Source organism: Rhipicephalus sanguineus, chromosome 11, assembly GCF_013339695.2.
Source record: "Rhipicephalus sanguineus isolate Rsan-2018 chromosome 11, BIME_Rsan_1.4, whole genome shotgun sequence".
NCBI classification, from domain to species: domain Eukaryota; kingdom Metazoa; phylum Arthropoda; class Arachnida; order Ixodida; family Ixodidae; genus Rhipicephalus; species Rhipicephalus sanguineus.
Genome location: NC_051186.1, coordinates 132230441 through 132252787, shown reverse-complemented (window position 1 = coordinate 132252787; position 22347 = coordinate 132230441). Strand labels below are relative to the sequence as shown.

Sequence of the window (22347 nt, the reverse complement as noted above, 5' to 3'; positions counted from 1 at the left end):
CTACAATTGCTTCTATATAACCACACGTGTGCTGCTGACGTCAGGCCAAGGACCTAACACAACCTCATTGGTTAATGGTCTACTATGACATTGCCCAATCGAGGAGATCAGTTTCTGACGTTCTCGTGCGTACGCTGGACAGGCGCAAAATATATGTTCCAAGTGTCTCTGGTAACTGACAATGACCACAATCGGGACCTGTGTCACTGCAGCCGATCAAGCGGGCATAGCGTCTTGTGAATGCCACACCAAGACGAATGCGGTGAATCATGCACGTGATCTTCCGCTTGTGAGGCATACGAAACTTCATTTCTGGGTCCCATTTATGAAGCCGCTTGTGCCGACATTCTGGTTTGTTCCAATGCTCTAGAGTGGAGTTGCGCATTACTCGCTGAAGTAAGGCGTTAGTGTCTGTTCGCGAAAACGCAATGCACACTTCCGGGGCATTATGTAAAGCTGTTTTCTAGAACTACTCTAGTTCACTGTAGTCCTGTTCTTCCTCTAATTACTTATTCGCTCCCAGAAGACGTGCGCCCATTTGTCCGGCGTGGGATGCAATAACTCTGATGGGTGATAGAACTAGTACAGAGAGAGAGAGAGAAAGAAATAGAAAAAGAGGAATTTTTGGCGCAAAAAAAAAAAAAAAATTCGGCGAGGTGAGATTCAAACCTGCGTGCCCACGACCCGAAGGCGAGCGTCGTAACCACTCGGCTACCTAGATATCTTTTTTTTATCATGGTATTTATTCAACATAGGTATTACACTTCGAAGCAATACAATATAGACAGAGAGAGAAAATATTTTATTTGTGCAGGCCTCAAGGATCGTCCTCGTTGGGTGAAGCCCTTAGTTCAGGGCCCCATTGGCTCGCGCCACACCACGTGCCCGCTGGAGCCGACGCTGCTCCTGCGGCTGCGAGCTGGTCCTCGTATATCGCGGCACAGTGACGAACACATAGCACTAAAGAATTCGCATTCAACTCTAGAGCGAATACATCAAGTAATGCCGGCCTTTTCCAATTATACACTAGAACGGCGGTAAAGATAAACACTTCAACAGTGCAATATACCATTCTGGCTGTGAGTGACCATCCTAATGAAGTGGGCTGTTGAGGAAATTGTTGGCTCTGCGTTTCTTTGCAACATGCGCGTACGCCAGCAGAGCATAGCATAACCTTGTGTACATAGTACGTATATAGCAAGGAGGTGGGCGAGGGAAGTTAGGGTGAGCAGGAGGGAAAGTAGGAGAGAAGAGAAAGAGAGAAAAAGATGGCGAGAGAGAAAAGAGGAGGCATGAAAACGAGCAAGAGAAAAAGACAGATGTTCACTGACTGCGAACAGGGAACTTAGTATAGTACTAAGTTGCAAATGTGCATCCTGGACATTATTTTCTTCTCATACTGAAATATTGAATCAGCACTCATTAAACGCCTAAGTATTGTTCCTTTCGATGTGGTTTCCTGTGCCAGAAATTTAATTATATTAGTGCACGCGTGGAGATTTCTGTTCAAACATCTGAAGCACAGCATTCTGGCTGCACATTCGAAGACCGACATGGAAAGTGCCACATGCGTTGGGCTTATAATAGACGAGCACGAAGGTTGAAGTTACACACGTCTGTAGTATGGCCGGTGATCTCTAGTACATTCGTCTAGGAGTGATCATTTAGGTTCTTTTTGTCTACATAAATACCCCACCGGCGATGTCAAATTTGTATAATATATGCATCTAGATGTGAGCTTTAAATTGCTCACTTTATTTCGCCTTAGGAATACCCATCACTATATTTCGATTGAAAAGTCAAATGTAACGTTAATGTAACGACACATTCCAATTTTCGAAATGTAACTGGAACGAGTTCCTTTCGCATTAAGGGAACTTGTAACAGAAACTCGTTCCAAGACTGGGAAGGAACGAGCTTACCGTCCTCTTTTAGAGGAACATGTACAACACTAATATACAGGCTGTTTCACAGTGATGGGAAAACTCCCCCCCCCCCAAGTTTAAAACAGCCTGTACATGTGGCGTGCTGCTAATTAAGGCGACAGACTAGTGCACAGAACCTTTGTTAAGCACTAAAATAGGTTTCCCCATATCTGAAGTAATCGTGGATACAGTTCCAAGAGTGCACATTCTAATTTGTCCCTAGGGTATGGCCATAGGTGTACGGGGGGGGGGGGGGTCCAGTCACCTAAGAGGGGGGGCGCCAAATCTGTCCCATACATTGATCTCCCCTAGTCACCTAAGAGGGGAGGGGGGGTGCAAAATCTGCCTCGTACCTTGACTTAGCAGGGGGGGGGGCACTGCGATGAACCTTCGCACCCCCCCCCCTTACGGGGAACCCTGCGCACGCCTATGGGTATGGCGCAAAAGATGTCGCATGCTTGAGTTACTGACCGACCCAGCACCAACTTATAAAACATTCACAGTGAGTGAATGTTCCGCGCTAGTGCAAAGAAGTCAAGTGGGAGCATAATATCTGGGGTTTATGTGCCAAATCCACAGTATGATGATGAGTCGCGCCTTAGTGGATGGCTCCGGAAATTTCAACCATCTGGTGTTCTTTAATGTGCACTGTCATCGCACAGTACACGGGCCTCTAGCGTATCGCCCCCATTGAAATGCGTCCGCTGTGGCCGGGACCGAACCCGCAACTTTAGAGTCGGCAGCCGAGCACCGTAACCACTGCCACCGAGGCGGTCAAATCGGAACAAAACTGATGCAAGGACAGCACACACCACCAGTACTTCTGAACTGCTGGATCATTTTATTAAAAGATAAATCTTATATACATAGTGTCAGCTGCTACTTATATATATTCAATGTCTTGTTGTATATATAGTATGTATATATTAATGTGTGTATGCGTGGTGACGAGAGGCTAAAAAATAACACTGGTAGCCTTAACAATGACTGCTTCTTGTACCCAAGTACCGAGAACGTAACACCAAAAGAGCACATCTGTCAAAATGTCATTTGACGGTACATGAACTTGAATACAAAAAAAAAATGAAAAGAGAGAAGTAACGTGACACTGCAGTTTACACGAGACAAAAACAAAATCACAGTTAGGAGGCACACTATCGATCACAACCAAACTTGTTGTGCAGAGGTTATAGTACATTGGTTAGAGACACCCCGTTTAAAACATGTGCTTGGCAATGTGTAAATGCAACACGTGTGTATGTGCAGGGGGGGTGGGAGTGACTCGCACTTTTTTTTAAAATGCTAAGCAAATGCTCTAAGAACGAAATTAACAGGGACAATGTAGCACGTGCAGACACCGTGAAGGCTTTTGCGGACGCAGCGTTCAGCGACCAACACAGACTCGTATGACCCCCAGCCCACTAAAGATGCAAGAATCTTCCCCCGTCAGAAAGGGGCCATCAGTGCAAATACCTAAGGGGGCAGGAGTGGTAACATATAGTTTTCCGCATCTGTTCGGTAGACAGATTGTTTACAATACGACAAAGGGTGGGCCCAGCTGCCTGTGAAATGGTAGGCTATGGCAAAGCACTCCTGCTGTAATTAAACACCGAAACGGTGACCACATATTCCATACAAAAGCCTCTGCCCTTAACAAATGTCCCAAACTCGCCAATATGGGCAGGCGGTGTATTTGGCTTTATTAAGACTTTTATAACCTGTCTCTAATTATAAAACCAAGACCTTGAGCTCCATTGTCAACTAAACAGGCTTTACATAGCTTTACAAGCCTGTGACAGAAGACTTAAGAAGTTTCTTTGATGCACAGCCAAATAGCGGCCACTTAGACTAATGTCGCAACTCCAGTTGAAGACGTCACTTAGGTAGGAAGCTAAATTTGCCAATGGAATGATTAACAGCCATGCAGGAGCCTTCACGATGCTGCATCGGCTGCAGAAGCTTTTCCAGCCAATTTGAATGGACAGAAGCGTCGACTATGTAAACGAGCATGCACGTCACCGAAATAACTGCGACAACGTTTCTTTTCTTCCTCTCCCCTTAAATTTTGCACTTCCCTTACAAACACTACGATCTGGTAACTACGCTAAAGACAGTGAGCTCCTAAAACTCCAAGGCAACGTTTCCCCCAGACTCCCAAACCCGTCTTTCTCTGAACGGAAAATACGAGCTCTCGCTGGGCAACACACCCGGCACACACAGACTAACACATCCGAAAGCAAGCGGCTACATTATTGCACTCATTACTCTGCTCGCGCTCGGTCCCCTCGTCTCCCTTGGCAACCAAGTAAGAAAACCAAAGGATGTACCCGCACTTCAGTCAAGTGGAATGTTGGAAAAAAAAGAAGAAACCACCGATAATACAGGCGAGCGAGATTCACTCAACCGCCGCTCCAGCCAGGACAAGCGGTGGAAAACGTTTGCATAACGCTCAAAACTCGAAAACAAACAAGGACAAAATGAGGGTGCCTTCCAGATTAACGAAATAATTGTGGCACAAACAGAACAAAGAAAAAAAAAAAGAAAAGACAGGATATGGTGCCCTATCCTGTCTTCCCTCTTTTTTCCCTTGTTCATTTTGTGCCACAAGTCTTTCGTTAAGCTATGCATAAACTTGCCCAATGTTACACTCTGCCTCCTAGATTAATTAAACTCTCCCGCGATACATGTGCCTTCATACAAAAAATAAAAAAGGTCCATCCTCGCAGGAGTAGAAGAGGAGGCTCAATTAAAAAAAGAATAGCATAGACGCACAAACAGATCGACATTGTAAAATAAATATGGAACATTTAGAAGCCACAAACAGATTCACATGTTCCAACAAAATGCACAAAGGAATACAAAAAAAAAAAAAATGCTTTGTCACAGCGTCTCGTTTATTAGCAGCAGCGAGGGGACAAGCTCTGACGCGCTACGACCAACGACAATTGCACTTAGTGGAACAAGACGAAAGAAAAGAGGGACTATCTGACTAGACAAACATAGGCTGTGGGAACTAACTGCTAGCCGTCCACTTCCAAAGATTACACTGAAATCTCTTTTCTCCGACGAAAAGCACCAGTGGTGTTTAAGACATGGAAAGCTTTCTCGATTTCGGTCTTCCATGTGCCACTCGATGTCGTTTTTGATCGCTCCCGTCCAACAAAGCCTCTCGTACCCCCCATTTATCAGCAACCTCCAAAAAACACACCGCAACACGCTCTGCCCATCCCCACACAGTGACCGTCGCTTGACTTGCGAAAACGGACCGTGGCGAGCGCGAAATTGCTGCCGGGCGAACTCGACCTGACAATCCGCCCCATCATCTGCGGGACCGAGAGGATCTCTTCTTCGAATCCGGTGATATGTTGCTCTCAACAAAGCTTCAACAATGTCCTCTCGCAGGGCGATGCGAGACTTTGCACGAGCGCTTCCGAGCGGACAGAGCTGCGGAGAACTAAACGGCCTCTTCCCGACTTCGGACAAGTCAACGAAGCATAGGTCTCGCAGATCTCGACACAGGATTTGCCCATAAAAGAAACAATCCAGGTAACGACGACATGCCAGACAGGATGGCACCTCGACCGACACCGCAAAAGCCACGGGCTTTCACACCTGTCAACCCCTGAGAAAACCGAGCCCAAAAACAGCTAGTACTACCACACCGTAGGCACAACGACACGACTGCCACAAATTATGAAAAAAAAAAAACGCCCTTTGCATTTTACAGACAAAAAAAAAAAGAAGTCCCTTAGCCATGGTATGTGGACTGTGCAACTCATAAAAATGGCCACGAAAGACATATCTCCTAATCTACACTTGATTACACGAAGAATAAAAGAAGGCATGAATGATGAGGTTCTAAACAAGTAGCACTTAAATCAAGCTTCCCTTCAAAGTCTGTGGTTTGCTGTGCTTCACACCCCACATTGACGAACCACACCGTCGTTGGGTTCAGCTGGAATTGAGACCAAGTGCCTCGACCAGACAAAATAAACCGAACACAGATTCCGTCCAGTAAGCCTTCTAAATGTGTAGATGCGGCCAAAGACAAACTTAAAATGAACGACAGACAAGTCACCCGGGAGTTACGAACAGACTGTCTATATATAAAGAAAAAGGAAATTCCTCATCTTGTCGGCATAATGTTTACCACTGCAGTGGTTGGTTCCAAGTGGTTCCAATTCCTTGGCGGCTTAATTAAAAGCAAGAAGACACTAGAACAGAGCAAGGTGAGGAAGACAGTTCGTAATCAAGAACATGAGAACGACAAGAGGGGATAAAAAAAAAAAAGGCAGGGTAGACAGAAGTGGAAACACTTGAGAATTGGCAAACAAGAATGACGCGGGGCGAGTGCTGCAGAGACTGCTCGTTGCGGCCTTCGTCTTCCAGAGGGCTTTGCCGTGACGAGCGTGCACTCCCCCTCGTGCCAAGAAGTGGGGGCGCTGGCGGGCACCGCGGAAGAAAAAGAGTCTCGCGTCTCGACATCAGCAGGAGCACTCGGCGCCTGGGCGTCTCTGCTGCTGCGAGCGGTTCAGCTTGCGCAACGTCGCCTCGCCGTACTGAATCCCCGATCCAATGCGCTCTGGGTCCAACTCACCTGTAAAGAGAAACGATTTACTGATAATGACCCACACCGCAGTGGGAGACTACAGATTAACTCTGACCACCTACCGTAAAGTACCGCAGAAGCATGCACCCCCAGTTTTGCTGAAAACTGTGTTAATCTAAATATGAGCGCCTTTCCGGTTGAGCACCGGTGCCCGTGGGTAGAACTTGCCGCTGCACTGCAAGTTGTGTGGTTGTTCGCCTCTGTTTGCTAAGGTGACAATTTTAGGTAAGGCTAAGACGCAGCGAGAACGGGAGATTATTGAGGCATTCCATATTTGGAAACTTGGTCCAGACAAATGCGTTAGTGCTGCTTCTGTTTATCTTACCAGGAAAGAATTTTTGTTTCTAGCACAGAGGTGATCTGCTTAGATTAGCTGTGTGTGCTTTTTGGGGTGTTTGGTTTTGTTTGTCATCTGCGCATGCGTCGTACGGTCAGGGGGGAAGGTTTTTCTGAAATAAACGCCAGTTGTTAGTGCCACGTCTCTGCGCTCTGTCTCTGTTTTCTGCCGCTCTGCTGTTTTCCGATTTTCGACGTTTTGTGGCTTCTTTTGTAGTTAACTAAGTATGTACCAACTTGCCCAACAAGCAACTCTCCTGAACTTAACATATAATTTTCAAAATTCTCAAGTTCTGTAAATGTCAACACTGGGCACTTGCACAAAACTGGGTGCTTCCACGGTACTGTTCAGTATGTGTGCCTGAACCTGCGTACGCAAGTGTTGCATTTTACCCCTCCCCATCAGAAAAAGGTTCCCGCTGGTGGCAGAATAACCTGTAATGGCTACAAAGGCATAAGTAGGCCAAAAGCATCCCCGACGTCCTTGCATACAATGACAGCATCGGAAAGCAGAAAAAAGAAAATTACAAAAGGGAGGGTTTAACAAAATTTCTGATGTACGTAGACCTCCAATTGCTTGCTGCTGTGGTAATTTATGCACTCACACTGCCAGCAGAATGCTGGCCTGTTGTAGGCCCCAGGAAAACCTTGCTGCTCTGCCATTTTCTTGCTGGATGTACGTGACCACAAACGGTGGCAAGCTGGTGCTTGTTTTGACAAGCTCAAAGTGGGAATCGCGTAGTGGTATATGGAGAGCCAAGCGCAACCTTCATCGGATCACATGGGGTGACAGAGAGGCAGTGCTTACTGCGAGGCATTCACAAGCTGGCGATCTCGCTGGAGCAAAAAATGTCGATGGTGCTGTACAATCCCACACCGCATCAGCCATCTAGAGGCAGCAAAGCAAAGCCCAGGGTCGTAGAGTGATGCATTACATGTGGCAATGTAAACGTTGTGTGGGTGAAAACATTGACGCATCTGTGCTCGTTCCCGTGCCTCTACGCGCACTGGCAGGTTCTTGCCGACTGTTTTGAGGTACAGTGTATCTAATGCTACCGTAAAAAAACAATGTACGATAGTGCTGTGCTCGAGCGCATACTCAATAGGCTGACCATAGACGTGTAACTCGTATACAGTGAAACTTCGTTAATACGTACCTGCCGGGAACACGGCATAACTACGCACTAAACGGTAGTACGCATTAACCACCAAGTACAAATTTGCGTCTTCTGGTGTACGCCATCATCGCCAGCAAAGAAATAAAGTGCCACCGCAAATACTGCCTAAAGTACCCACTGCAAAGCCCTTTCTTTCTTTTTGCCAAAGTGGATCCTGGCATGACCGCCCAATAGTGCGCGGTGGTGACAATAAAGAGCATTTCGAAATTATTACAGGGTCCAAGATATGCAGTCAATGAAGTGACCGACATAGCGACACAACAGACAGTGTCTGCTTTCCACGATATGTGTGTCTATACCACGATCTGCTACTAAATGAAAACTGACAGTTCCAGTGAAACGCGGTACAGCCGCATGGAGACGATCATCTCTTGGCTAGATGCGTGCAGCGCGTCGCCTACTCAGCTCACGCCGTCACTGCTGGGCCACTTACCGTGCTGCACGCGCGCATTTGTCGTGGGAATGTTCTTCGTACCCACTTCGCTCCAGTTCGTGCACAGATGCGGCGGGTAGCTTGTTCGGTTAACGCAGCGATGACGAGCTTCATGCATGCGATGTGCACTCTGCGATGCTCTAGCGGTGCTGGTCACCTTATAAAAGCGCGCAGTATAGTTACAACAGTGCTGCGCTTGCTGTACCATATGCATGCGTTTAGCGTGACAGCGTCAATGCAGCGAGGCTTCACGGCACCCGCGACCCGCAACGTTAACTATGCAACAGCGATCTGCTTTCGTTTCGACAAAGCAGTGCACACTTGAAGACGGCGTGATCGGCGGCCCAGCACGTTCAGGTTGTCGCCTAATAAAAGCGTGCAGTAGGCTTAAAAAGTACCGCTGCACCGCACGCATGCCCGAGCAGATACCTGAAGATACTTATTGTGATAAGGTTGTTGGCGATAAGTCATGCTGGCGCGTTCATCGCTGGCCGCCCACCTCACCTTCGTTCCTTCCCGATGCTTACCTGCAAAGGCTTCACCGCACTCACGTGGAAGTCGGAATCGGTGATCGACCGATTTCTGCACTTCTCAAAAAGACTGAAAACCTTTGGCGGCCCATTGTGGCGTTGGAAAGTTTAGTGGGGCAGTAAAATTTTATGGCACAAAAAGTTCTCGCGGTACGCAGGGTATGCAATAACTAGTAGGCACAGGGTGAACTACTACAGCTGAAACGGTCAGCGAATGCATTGGGCGGTATGGTACTCGGTCGGGGATCCATCGCAACTACGTTTTAACTAGAGCTGTGCGAATAGCAAAATTTTGGGTGCGAAGCGAATTCGAATATTCAAGTGTGAGTGCAAATCGAATATTTTTTGAATATTTCTAGAATATTTTTCTAATACTTCGAAACGAAAATGCAGAAAAAAAAAGAGAGGATTCCTAAGCATATTCTTATGAGATAGCAACATGAAAGTGTTTCTTTTCGCTAGGTTGATGAAGCACTGGCGGGGTGGTGTTTCATAGTTGTCTTATCAAGAATAAGGCAATGTATTGGCCGAATTCTCACTTTACACGTGATAGGCAAAGATGCCATTTCGTCGGCCTCTCCTCCTCTTTCAACTATGTGGAAGACCAACTGATGTGGCGGATAAGGGTGTGCTCCCTTCAAGTCCGGAGTTCCAAACCTGCCTCGTAGATGTCAATATATAAGAACATCTGAAATTTTAGATGCTAAAAAGCTTTGGCTTCCGATTTTTCGGACTTCCTGCCCAAATTTCAGGTCCAAAACAGCATTAACTGAGCCCCCACCTCTGCCACATCTTTCATCTCCATGTTGGAACCAGCGTTTTCTTGAGTTAATACATTTGCAACCGTAGCAGAGCTTGAAAAGCAGCTTTGCCGCAATACCGGGGTGTGATGAGGTGAAGCATATTGAAAATCTAGGGACCACTTCCAATCTGACGTTGACTGTGTCTTGGCAAAGTTCGACCGTAACAAAGCTTGAAAGGCAGCTTTGCTGCAATACCAGAGTGTAATGAGGTGAAGCATATTGAAAATCTAAAGGGGTCACTTTCAATCTGATGTTGACTGTATATTTGTTTTTCGGAAGTTCGAATAGTAAAATTCCAGTGCGAGTCGAATCGAATAGCAAACACTATTAGAAAAATATTCGAAATCTCGAATATTCTCACACCCCTAGTTCTATTAGTATGTTTAAAGTGGGTATGTATTAACGAGGTTTTAATGTACCAATTTAATGGGAAAATGGTAAAAGCAACGAACACAAACAGTGGACACAGAAAGCCAGAAAAAAAAAAAAAGGCCATGTAAAGAAGCACCCCGTTGGTAGAGAAAGCGGCAGTTGACATAGCAACAGCCAGTAAGAAAGCGCCTCTCAATGTGCTCGTGCTGCACCAATAGGATGTCCACATATATAGCAAAATTTGTCAAGGCGCCCCTGATTTTTCATTCTTTGTGCCTCTTCTACGTGGACATTGTAATCAATGAGGATGGGAGCAGAAAGGTGCAACTCTTAGCAAAGCTTGGTGGCTCTCAGTGGTGGGAATGATGAGAGATGGCTCCATGGACTCTGATGTTCTTGCACAATCTTGAGTTTCTTTTTTACCACCTGCACTTACAATTAAGTTTTTTTTTTTTTAAGAGGAACATAGAGCACGTTTCACACTGTATCAGAATAGTCATGCTGATATAGTGCAGAGTTCGTGTTGTAGATGCTGAAACGAGTGTTTTCTTAAATTTAATTAACCTAACTAAAATATATATATATATATATATACAGCATAGACCGCTAATAAAGTAAGTCGCCGGAGTCGCGAATATCTGTACTATAAGTGGTACCGCACTATGAGCAAATCGACATTTTTGAAAGGTTGCACGTGTGCAAAACATGACCAATAGGCAGGTGCGCGATTCCGACTATCGAAGCATGCGACTGGGACGTAAGTTTGCATCTGCTCACATTTGAAAATGTTGAACGGTTAGCGTTCGCAGACCTGCGGTGCCGGCATAATGAATGCAGAAAAAATGCGCCATCACGGGAAGTCGCTGCGGTAACATACTGCACGTGCGCGATCTCGAAAACGGCCGGTGATGACCGCAAACCACCACTTGAGTGTTTCACACGCACACCCACGTTTTAGTTAAAGATGCAAGTCACCCCTTCTAAATGCAACAACTGCACAATGTTTCACTGACTCGGCACCAAACCGCAACTTCTGTAGTCCGCGGCCACCGACATGGCAGCTAGCGCTTGTTAGGCCTAGCGTGTGCGTTGCAACTTCGCATGCCGTCGCGAGAAGCTTGCCCTAGACAACACGGAGATCGGGCGTAGAAGAGATCGTACTAGTGAGCCGAGGGCATCACGTGTGAAACGAAGTTTCGGTGCATGGTCGGGAGAACAGCCACGGCAACTATCCCGGAAAAGTCTTTCAAGCTTGTAAGTCCGCCTGTTGGTGGCACAGGCGAAAGCTCAATCGCGTCTCAAAAAGCATTGTTACTTGCGGAGGAACCGAGGTTGCACGCGCGATATCTGCGCTCTACGACGAAGCAAATATTTTCCCGACGGAGACAAACAGCGGTACGCGCCCTTGGTGCAGATGCGGGCGCCCGTACGTAGAGGAGCGCGCATGTCAAGCGGCCTAAGAAAAGGGGTCAAAGGCTTCTCCGTCGGCCACGCAACCGCTCCCCCTCCTCACACCACGCACCCGCGCCGGGCTGCTGGCTCCCACTGTCATCCCTTTTTTTCTCCCCCCCTCGCTCCTTGTTCGTTTGTTCCGCATCCCCTCCTACTTCGTAACGCCGTCGCCGCTCTCTCTCCCCCGCCGGCGCATCTCCGCTGAGAAGCACGCTCGCTCCCTCGCATCTCTGAGAACGTTCTGGCAGCCGCATTATAACCGGTCTTTCATCTCGGGGGACTGCACAATAAGCGATATGCGTATACATGAAGTTATATGGGAGGGTAAACGGGAGTAAAAAAAACCGCATTATAGCCGGTACTGCACTGTAAGCGGTTACGTTATAAGTGGTCTGAGCTGTATATACCGCATTTACTCGCATAAATTGCACACTCTTTTTTGCGAATTTGGAGCTCCGAAAAGGGGGTGCGCAAATTGCGCGGAGATTTCGCGAGCACATCTGAAATAATGCACAATATATAGTCCTAACACGCGCGATATAATACATTAAAGAAGAAAATAAATTATAGCGCAAACAAAGGGTTTTTAACAGAATTAGCACGTACTTCAACCAGCCAGATTCGGTCATGCACAGTCTAGTCAGAATCACTGGTTGAGAAGTCCGACTGAGAATCATTGCCGCGGCCGCTGTCACCGCCCTCCCAAAGTGCGTCGTCCTTGGTTCCGTCAAGTGCGCTGAGGCGTCGTCTTGAAGCTCTTCACGACAATGCTGGGAATAACGAGGTGCCATGGCACGGCGATACCGGTGGGCCTAAGCTCTCGCACATATTTGAAAAGGTATTCTTCAACGGCAGGAAACTTTCCATGCTTCGGTCCTCGGAACGGTCTCCTTCCCGGTCTTGTATTAAACAGCGAACTCTTCTGCGGCGCGGTTCCCGTTTCCTTAGGCAAATTCTATAACAGTGAGCTTGGATTTTGCCGAATAGTTATTGTAGCCCAGCGCAAGAGAACAGTGAAAACGCAACTGGCTGATCATGAAACCTAAACTTCCGAAATCAACGAAGGCTGCGTTGCAGCGCGGACGCAGAGGAGGAGGGTCAGCGAGGGGAAATGTGCGCGACTGGCCCTCGCACGCCTCCGATGCAAAAAGTAGTCCGTGACGTGTCGCGTGCATGCATTCTCACGGCGGGAGAACGCTCGAATAGTTCCGACAACCCGTGAACAGATTTGGGTGTTCGGGTATGGTTGGTACGGTCTCGGCGGATTCCGGAGAATGGAACGAAGTAATCGGAAGAAGGGACTTCGCACCCGCAGCCTGTCTTGTGTATGACTATAGTATGACTGCGCTCGCCTGCTCGGTGAGGGCCGCGGGGGCGCGGCCGTCCAAAGTTTCCCTGTGCGCGCGCGCCAGCAAGCTGGCTCGAGTGGGGCGGGGAGCGCAAAATATGCAAGTAAATATTTTTTTTAGCAAACCTGGCTAAATATTAGGGGTGCGCAAATTATGCGAGGGCGCAAATTATGTGGGTAAATACGGTATTTTTTAAATTTTCACTTGATAGCCGTGTCCCCCCTGAAAAAGCCTAAGGTGCAGGTCTCAACTTTTTGCCATTCGTCGCTTCCTCTCCAACAAGTTCTCGGCGAAGAGGAGCAAATGTTTGTCTGGCCTTTCGCTGGTGTGTCAGTGCTTTATTTTTTGGAAAACTTCCCAACCAAAAGTGCCTATTTTTTTTATTGCTGATTTCGAAACTGATTGTACTAAAAAGCAGCTTGTCGATGTTGAAAAAAATATTTGTACCACATGCTTAGTCAAATCAAAACACGGAATAACGCAGGGGGGCCTGTTGCAGCTCCTGCACCAAAATAGAGTTTCCTTTCTCAATGTTTTTCCGTTTTCTCCTCGCTTCCGAGAGCAAACGAAGTACATTTGAAGAAACTGCTGAATATATTCCATAAGGTCATCTGGCAATGACAAGTTGAAAGTCTTGCCTGGAATGGCCAAGAGTGGAAAGTGAGGAGGCTTCACAGGAGAATTGTCCGCATCAAGCAGGATCCACTGGCGAGCTCTCGCGATGTTCGCTTCCGAGCTGTTTTCCCCATCATCACCGGAGGAGATGCTCAATTCACCGCCTTCACTGTCTCCACTTCCGGACACAAGATAAACATCTGTATCCGAATGATCATCACTCGAAGAAGGTGAGGAAAATTTCATGAAAAGCCTCTTTTTCGTGTTGACGAGCCAGTTATGCATGGGTGACTGCCACCGCAAGCCATCTTTTCATACAAAAACCGCGCTCTTTCCACAGGAGAAAAATAAACTGCCAAGTAAATGCTGCCACCTGGTGGATTACACGCAATCTAAGCTGTAGAAGAGCGCTTCTTGTCCTGAACGCTAGAGGGGAGTACCTATTCCGCTAGGACGAGCTCTGCTCGTCCAAAGCAGTTTGGGGACAGTTTGGGCAGGACGAGCTCTGCTCGTCCAAAGCAGTAAAGGGGTTAAAGGGGTACTGACACGAAAATTTTGGCCTCGCATTTTTTTGCTGCAATGTGTTGCTGGAGGCCTGTTAGTCATAACATGGCACATTGTTTGCTGCAGCGTGCGACAGATAATTACAGGCTCCTCATTGCCGACCAGTATCAGTTTCGGTTTCAAAAACGACAAGCCTCCAAGTGCAACTATCACCACCTAGCGGATGCAGCACTCGATCACGTCAGCACATAGAACTGTGACGCACTTCCGCACGGTTCGCGAGCAGCCGCCGAGAAGTAGGCTGCTGGAGCAAACGCGGCAAAAAAACATGGCGGCTGTGACGTCATCATAACTTGTTGCAGCGTGGTCATGTGAAAGAGGGTCCCCTTTCAGAGTGTCAGTAGCGCGAGGATGTCGATCGCTCACGCAAACTTCAAAATTCACTTAAAATAACTTCAAAGCTATATTCGCTGTTGGTATTTTGCAGATGATATATGCATGTTCACCGGAATCGATCCCACAGGCTATCTTGGCCGCGAAATACTGTGTCAGTACCCCTTTAAGTGTGGACTGTATGTGCAGGAGGCGGCCAATGCTGCCTAGATGGCAAGAAAATCTGCCCCAGCACCCACGTGCAGAGGCGAAGCAACATTTCTGCGCTACACCTGGCACACGCATCGACAACTCACCAGACTCGATCTTGGCCAGTATTGTCTTTGCACACTTGAGAAACGCCTCCTCCACGTTTTCGCCCGTCAGGGCACTGGTCTCCAGGAACATAAGCTCTGCAAAAACCAAGGCGAGAGTGGCAAATTTTTAAAAACAAAGTTACTGAGATGTCAGAATACACAGAAAAAGCAAAAAAAGAAAAACGCCAGGCCTGTGCAGAACATGCAGCAGTCACAGCACAAGCTGGTGGGGTGGCCTTCATAATGCTGTAAACTCTCTTTGGGCACCTGCAAGTGCAGTTGCAAGGTTCCCACTATACATAGCACCCACTATGTACTCCTAAAGGAATTTGCGCACCTGCATAGCTGTCCATTTTGTTGTTGCTGTGGTGGGTGAAGATGACGGTGATGAATTATCACTGAACCCTTCGTAATGGGCGGAAAGCTTTAAACCACCCACTCGTTATGCAATTCCCATGGTGTGATGCCTTCTGCCATGCAATATTACATATGTTCATGCATTTCCTCGCCACAGATGATGCTTGTATAGGGTCTTTTTCCAAAAAAGGTTCAAGCACTGGTGTGGCTCTGTGGCAGTGCTTGCCACGCAGAGGGCCTGGGTTCGAATAAACCTCGAACCCTGTTTTTTTTTTTTTTGCTCAATGTGCACAATAGCTCCAATGGACACCAGTGGCGGCAGACCACTACCGTATTTACTCGATTCTACCGCGCCCTCAATTGTAACACGCACCCGTTTTCCGCGACCAAAAAAAAAAAAAAAGCAATACATCGATTGTAACGCGCACCCATTTTTCGTGAGAGAAAAGAACAAAAAAAGTCCGTAGGAGTCAAACTTCGCACATTCAGAAGAACATGTATTTGGGTTTTAAAGAACTAAAGTTTCAAAAAAGTAAAACACAAAGTCAAAAAGCGGGCCTTGCCGCTAAAACTGTCACCACTACGGCGGCGATACGAGTCGCGTAATGGATCAGTCCTCGTCGCTGTCTGACAACTCCTTGTCGCTGTCAACGCTCTTCGATTTCGGGAAACCGGCCCTGCTTTGGTCCACTGAAACCTTTCCGTGAAGCTTTGCTGTAAAAAATCTTCTGCTTCTGTTTGCGCCAGTCTCGCACGCACGTTTCGGGAACTCCGAACTATATCCGAACGACCGCGATACGGCCCGATTTCCGTCCGTCTCTCTGCACATGTAATAACTATTCTTTTAAATGCGGCATCGTGGTACACTCGTCGAGTATTTGGAGTCGGCACTTCCATGCCGTCGATGCGAACGCAGAACGGGATGACAATCTCCTCAGCACACGTACGAACTGAAAAAACGGCAGAAATCGTAGGAGGTGGCCATTTTGAAATGTCGATGGCAATACGATAACCGAGTTTCTTTTTTTTTTTCGGTACTCGATTCTAACGCGCATGCGATTTTTGGACTCGTTTTTCCGGAAAAAAGGTGCGCGTTAGATTCGAGTAAATACGGTAAGCCACAAAAATCAGCTGTTGTTGTGAGCTCATAACAGCCTGTGCTGTAAATGCACAGCTTCTCTGGAAGTGTGCATAGTGCTGTGTTTGCACCTTCTGTGTTGTCCCTCAGACAATCTGAGATAGGGACAACAATGGAAGGCGGCTTCATAAAAAAAGCTGCAGTGGAAAAAGATTAGCACAAGTCGGCCAAGACTCGAGCAGCAAGGCTTTGAATAGCATCTGAAAATGATGGCTTCGGGAGAACCCGTTTCAAGTTGGCCTATATCACTTTAGAAAAGTGGATTACATCCAACAATGATCATCGGCATGCTTGTGGACACGAGCACCGCATGTCATGATTTTGGTGCTCCAGTCGTCTGTCTCTTGCTCTATTCGGTGCTGCAGCTGTACTATACAGTGATACATTGCTAACTCGTAGTAAAAACCAGAAAAAATTTCTATACAAGCAGGTTTTAAAGATGAGCAAAGTTGTGTAAATTGCAGTGAAAAGCTGAGTTCAATCTGAAAACTTTACTCGCCAGCTTTTCAACAGGAGCCTCAAAACCATCTGTTCAAAAGGTTTTAAAAGATGTCCCGACACAAGAATTCAAACACAATTTGTCTGTCACATCACACTGCAATGCGACAGTCAGGTGTGATCTGTACATTATGAGCCACAAACGGAGCTTAAAATGTATCTTACTTGAGTTTTGAAGTTCGTGCAAGCACTGAACCGGAAAGCGATGCACTTATCTAATGTAGTCACCACGCGGGTCTGTTTCGTAAACAACGTACGCCATGAGTTTTGGCCAGGTTACCGGAGATGTGTAAAAGATGGACAACGCTGGCCCGATGATGCAGAGCCTAACTAGAGAAAATACTTCGAGATAAAGGGCTACAATTACATGGCACATATGGGAAATGGTTCGGCGTCACGGAAAATCTTCGGTTAACCAATTGTTCGAGATATGCAAGTTCGAGTTGAGGTTTTACTGAACATAATTTGCCTGCAATGAGGTTCTAAATGCCGAAACACTGTTGAAAAGGCAGCGCTTCCACATTGCCCATAAATGCCTTCAATGTGCCCTGTTTCAGTTCAATGCTAGGACCAAAGAAAAACACTACGGTAAGGTAAACTGTCTCATTTCATTCCTGCACCTTTGGTCTAATGCAAACCAGCCGTACACAAATGCTCCTGTTCGTGCAACACGGCTTGGCACACAGGTGGTTTCTCTGAAGAGCTAGTAGCCATCAGTCCGAATGAAGTGTGAGCGCAATTGTGTGGCCTAGAGGTGGGAACACTAAGACAATGCTTTGGGACACTCAAGGTTCAATACTACCACCAGACACACAACAACTGTTTCATTATCTGTGCAGGAGCCATTCGGCAAGATGGCAGCAGTCGGGAAGGCTTTCCATTTGGAGAGACAAGGGGGCCGTGGAGCACACGCACCATTCTCCTGGGCGAACCGGCTCGCCTCGAGAAAGGTGACCTCACGGTCGTCCTCCAGGTCCTTCTTGTTTCCCACAAGCAGAATGACGATGTTGGGGCTTGCCAGAGTGCGCGCATCCGTCAGCCAGTTCGTCAGGGCATTGTACGTCTCTCGGCTGCAGCCAACAGAAGAAAGAGACAGGGCCAAACACAGGTAAAGGCCAGAAGAGAAGTCGGGACATCCCAGCACCCCCCCCCCCCAGAAAAAAAAAAGAAAAAAAAAGATGAAGCAAAAAAGGGGGGGGGAGAATTAAAGAATGAAGTGCTCAAATATGACAACTCTGTAACTGAATATTACCAGTAAATAGCTTATTCCAAAATTATGTGCAAACAGCAGCATTGAAATCTAGTTCACCGAATGTCAAAGGCTGGTTCGAGGACAAAATTGTTTTTGATAAAAAAAAAGGTTTACATCACAGAACGGCTTGCTTCGAGCTGAGAGCCTCTCTCTGGCTAAAGGCCACCTCAAACCTTCAACTACCTATTGAAGATTAAAGGCCACGGACTGACACTATGTCAAAAACCCCCAGTGGAGCAGTTGGTAGGAGTCCAGTTGTTTTTAACAAGGCTACAGTGATGGTGTACGAAGTGCAGTGTTCATACGTTGACAGCTCCTGACACAGTCTATGTGACACACACTGCATATGTTACAGCACGGTTTCATAATAACCCCCTACATCTGGCCAGGCACACATACTCGAACCATCCACAATAGCTTCAGAACTAAATCAACCTGCCATGCATCTGCACTAGTTCTCAAAACGATTCTGCCTGCCCACAGTGGTCAACCGTGACAGCAACAGTGGTAAGAACAGATGCATAAACATGAAACTGTGTTTTATGGCCATGCAGCTTTAAAGCCTCAATGCAGAATGCCCAATGTGGGATGATACCAACCTCGTGATGTCGTACACCAGCAAGGCACCTGCGGCTCCTCGGTAGTAGCTCCTGGTCACAGACCTGAAGAGAGAATCCACGGGAGCGTGCAAAGTTGCACAGTGAGCAAAGATCTACCAAATTTAGCCTCCCTATGAAGATGGCAATAATTCTTTGCACAACCACACGAAAAGGTGCCTTCCAGGGGCCACACTCGCAGGAGATTTCGTTCAGAAATGTACAGTACTCACGGGTTGAACATTGTTTTAAGTATAACAATTGTTCGCTGAATAATTTGCTAAATTACTGCCAAGCAATTGATGACTTGATATTAGGGCAGCAATGGCTAAAAAGCTTTACTGCTACACAGCAGGGAGCATTTGTTTACAAGAAGCAGACTGTGCAGAGACAGACTGTGCAATCGTTACCACACAACGGCCCACGTTAAGATAAGGGAAAACAAGGCATTGGATATGATGTGCAAACACGAGTCCTGATAGTAGGAACACGCATGGCAGCCAATAGACTCCACTGGAATAATCCATGCAGTTACTGCAGAGTCCAAAAAAGAATTCCACAGCAACTGGCAATCCACTAAAGACCAATTGTGCTAAGAATACAGCTATAGTGGGGCACAACTTGAGAAGGCAGCGACATTTCCGCCTAGAAGGTGGATGCACACAAAACTGCACCAATGAGCACACGCCCTAGACTGACGTCATGAGCCCCACGATCAATGAACCCACCATCGGAGAGCTGCCATCGCTTTGGTCATCTCGAGTTGCATCTGCTAGGAGTTTCAAATCTCTGTAAGCACTGAGTGCACTTGGCAACATGCAGGCAATTGCAACGAAGATACCACTTCACTGGTGATGGACTTCTGTGTCCAACGTGTCAGCAATAAAACAATGTATCGTTCAGCAACAAAGAATGTTTCACACACATTAAATACTGTCCAATGTACAGTACAAAGGCATACACATACTGTGATTCCAGCTTTAATAATATAATTGTTGCGGTTTTAAATCCCAGTGCCACAATATGATGAGAGACGCTGTAGTTGAGGGCTCTAGAAACTTTTACCACCTGGGGTTCTTTAAATGCACCTAAATCTAAGCACACGGGCCTCATTCAGTGTGTTTGCATATGCAACGCAATTAAGTGCACAATATTCGAACCTGCTGAGCTACATTACAAAAGACCAGCAATCACGTTGCTGATCGAGAGGTGTGCCTACCTGAATCGTTCCTGGCCAGCAGTGTCCCAAATCTGCAGCTTGACGGACCGGCCGCCGACATTCACCACCTTGGAGCCAAACTCGACGCCGATGGTGTGGTTGGACTCGGCTTTGACTGTGCAGAACCCAATCCAAACAAATGACTAAGCCAACGTGCTTGTGTCATGGATGAATTTGCCATCAATGCGACATGCACATGCAGTAGTGTGCAATTTTATGCCAACGACTTCAGGATACTGATCACTTAGCACTGCCTTGATGTGCATCATGGCCCCGTTTCTCAGCTGGCACTATTCAATAAAAACATTTCACTTCGTTGAGTGCCTTGTTTATATGGATATTCATACATCTACTGACGGTCAGGTGTGCGGTGAAATCCAAACGCAAGCATTGCCAGTAGCAACAACAGAATTTTTTTCAAAAAGAAATTTCTGGAAAAAAGCTCTTGGAAGCATGTTCCAGCCTCTAACGTTAGGCTCACCGCATAAAACAAGGCATTGCCAAAGCATGTTGACTTAGCCTCTCCTGTAAGCATCGTCTTCTAACATTTGAGCAAAGTTAGCTCCGAAGATCACAGCCGACCATAATCCGTGGCATTGGTCACAATATAACTGTATAAATGATGTCGTGCGCTTTCTTCATAATCTTCAGCTCGTGTATGGCTACCTTTAACAATTTACTGAGTGCGAATGAAAATTTCATCAGTTCTCGAGACAACCATGAACAAAGTGTTATGCAGCGCTGTTGGCAAGCTTCTCGAATTGATCAAAGCTGGCATGCATAAACGCTAGAAAGAGAAATTTCCACACTCAAGCAAGGTCAGAGTGCCACACTCCAACGCGGATTACATACACGCGAAGGCCTGGCCGAACGAGGTTTTTTATCAGTTTCGAATCGGTCGGTCACGGCGTTATAGGCACACTAATTGTTTCGCCACTCCATCAAACCTGTTTTATTATTATTTGCTCGTTCACCGAGCGGCGGCGCTGGAAACGAACCACGTGACTGCGCGTATGACACAAACCCCGGACCAGTGATCGCGCGAACACCCGGCCGAAAGTACACGATCCAACAAACAAGGCATGACAACAATGCACAAACGTTGACTCACACTTGTTTTCAATGAACTGGTGAAGCAGGCATGACTTGCCCGTCCCTGCACTGCCAATCACCAGGAACTTGAACAGATAATCTGCGAAGAAAAGCAGGAACGGATTAGGTCGGCCGGAGGGAGATTAAGACGAAGCGGTCGCCGACACGGATCGAATAAAGCCCGCGGGATCCCACTAATCCGGCAAACGCAATTAAGATGCTCAACGTAGTTTCCCGGCGAAGAGATTATGGCGAGGAAGCAATCAAGTTTCCACGCGTCACGTCACTGCCCGACTGAAGGAGAAGACATGGTGATGGGGGGTGTGAACGCATAACAAACAAACAAATCGTACAAACGCTGCCCGAAACAATAGCGCAACTTCGTCTGTTTGTCTCACTTGGGCTGCGAGCGAAATAAACGGCACCTTATCTACACAGACAATTATCAGGGAAAAATAGCCGCTTCGATCTTCTATCGATACATACGACGCGCCTAGGAATGCTAGAATCGACGGCTTCGGCAAACTTGGCCTCTTTTCGTCCTCTTGATCAGACAGCTGATGAGCGTAGTGCGAGTAACCTGCGTGTGTGACAGCAATCGCGCGCAAGCATCAAACAAGCGAGTCGCTTGACAATCGGTGGGTTAAAACCGGAACACACAAGAGACGCGTCGTCGTTAAAAGCCCTCAAAACGCCGGCGATCTTTCCGAACGCCGCTGCGAAAACATGCACGGCTTCTTGTGGCGTACCCGATTTCCTACGCTTCAGCATCGCCGAGTTTTTCCGAGAGCTGTGCAGTAGCAGTAGGCGAAAGCCGCACCCTGGGGCGAAGTTCTTAGGTTTAGCCCCAGGAACGAGACGTCGTCAGATGGGCGCTGGGAAAATTAAACGTCTTCGCAGACGTAGTTCCAGTTTTCGTTACAAGTCGGGACTGCGATGCGTCGACGAGGTTAAACGCCGGCAAGGAGTACGAGCAAAGACCGATGTAGGCCTACTGGGCGAGACGAGCCCGCTGCAAACCGTACAACACACAGCTGGTCGAAGGTGGTGGTAGAGGGGGGCGATACAATCACGCACGCTACTTTCTTTCTCCTCACTTCGCACGATCGAAGTATGCGGGATCACGGCGACGCCGTTAAGGTGACTCACCGTAGGATTCGGACATGCTGCCCTGCACTACGATGCCAGTTGTGGGGCATCAAATTTACACGGCGCCCGGAGCGCAGCAGCGCATCGAAGCAGCTCCCTCGGCGCTTTTTCTCGCCGTCTGCCAAAGTGGACGGCTGGCGGGCTGGCTACTTCCGTGGCTTCGTAAACAAGCAGCGAGCCAACGCGGAAGCCGACACCTGGCTACGTCACCAGTGACGTTATGCGCTTTCTTTTTGTTCCGAAACTAATCG

At 47.4% G+C, this 22347-nt stretch overlaps 1 protein-coding gene across 2 annotated transcripts; it reads right to left on the bottom strand.

Annotated features, from left to right (window-relative positions):
• Positions 1–2746: 2746 nt before the first annotated feature.
• LOC119374499 (ras-related protein Rab-4B) lies at positions 2747–22240 on the bottom strand. 2 transcript variants are annotated; one of them, XM_037644616.2, is made up of 7 exons: positions 22097–22240; positions 20967–21047; positions 19856–19970; positions 18640–18702; positions 17704–17858; positions 14796–14891; positions 2747–6522 (listed from the first exon to the last, which is right to left on the bottom strand). In XM_037644616.2, the coding sequence occupies exons 1-7, from the start codon at positions 22110–22112 to the stop codon at positions 6410–6412; spliced, it is 639 nt and encodes a 212-aa protein (XP_037500544.1). In that variant the 5' UTR covers positions 22113–22240; the 3' UTR covers positions 2747–6409. The 2 variants fall into 2 exon arrangements, with proteins under 2 accessions (XP_037500544.1, XP_037500543.1); XM_037644615.2 differs by lacking the exon at positions 22097–22240 and adding an exon at positions 21697–21816.
• Between the last annotated feature and the right edge of the window lie 107 nt (positions 22241–22347).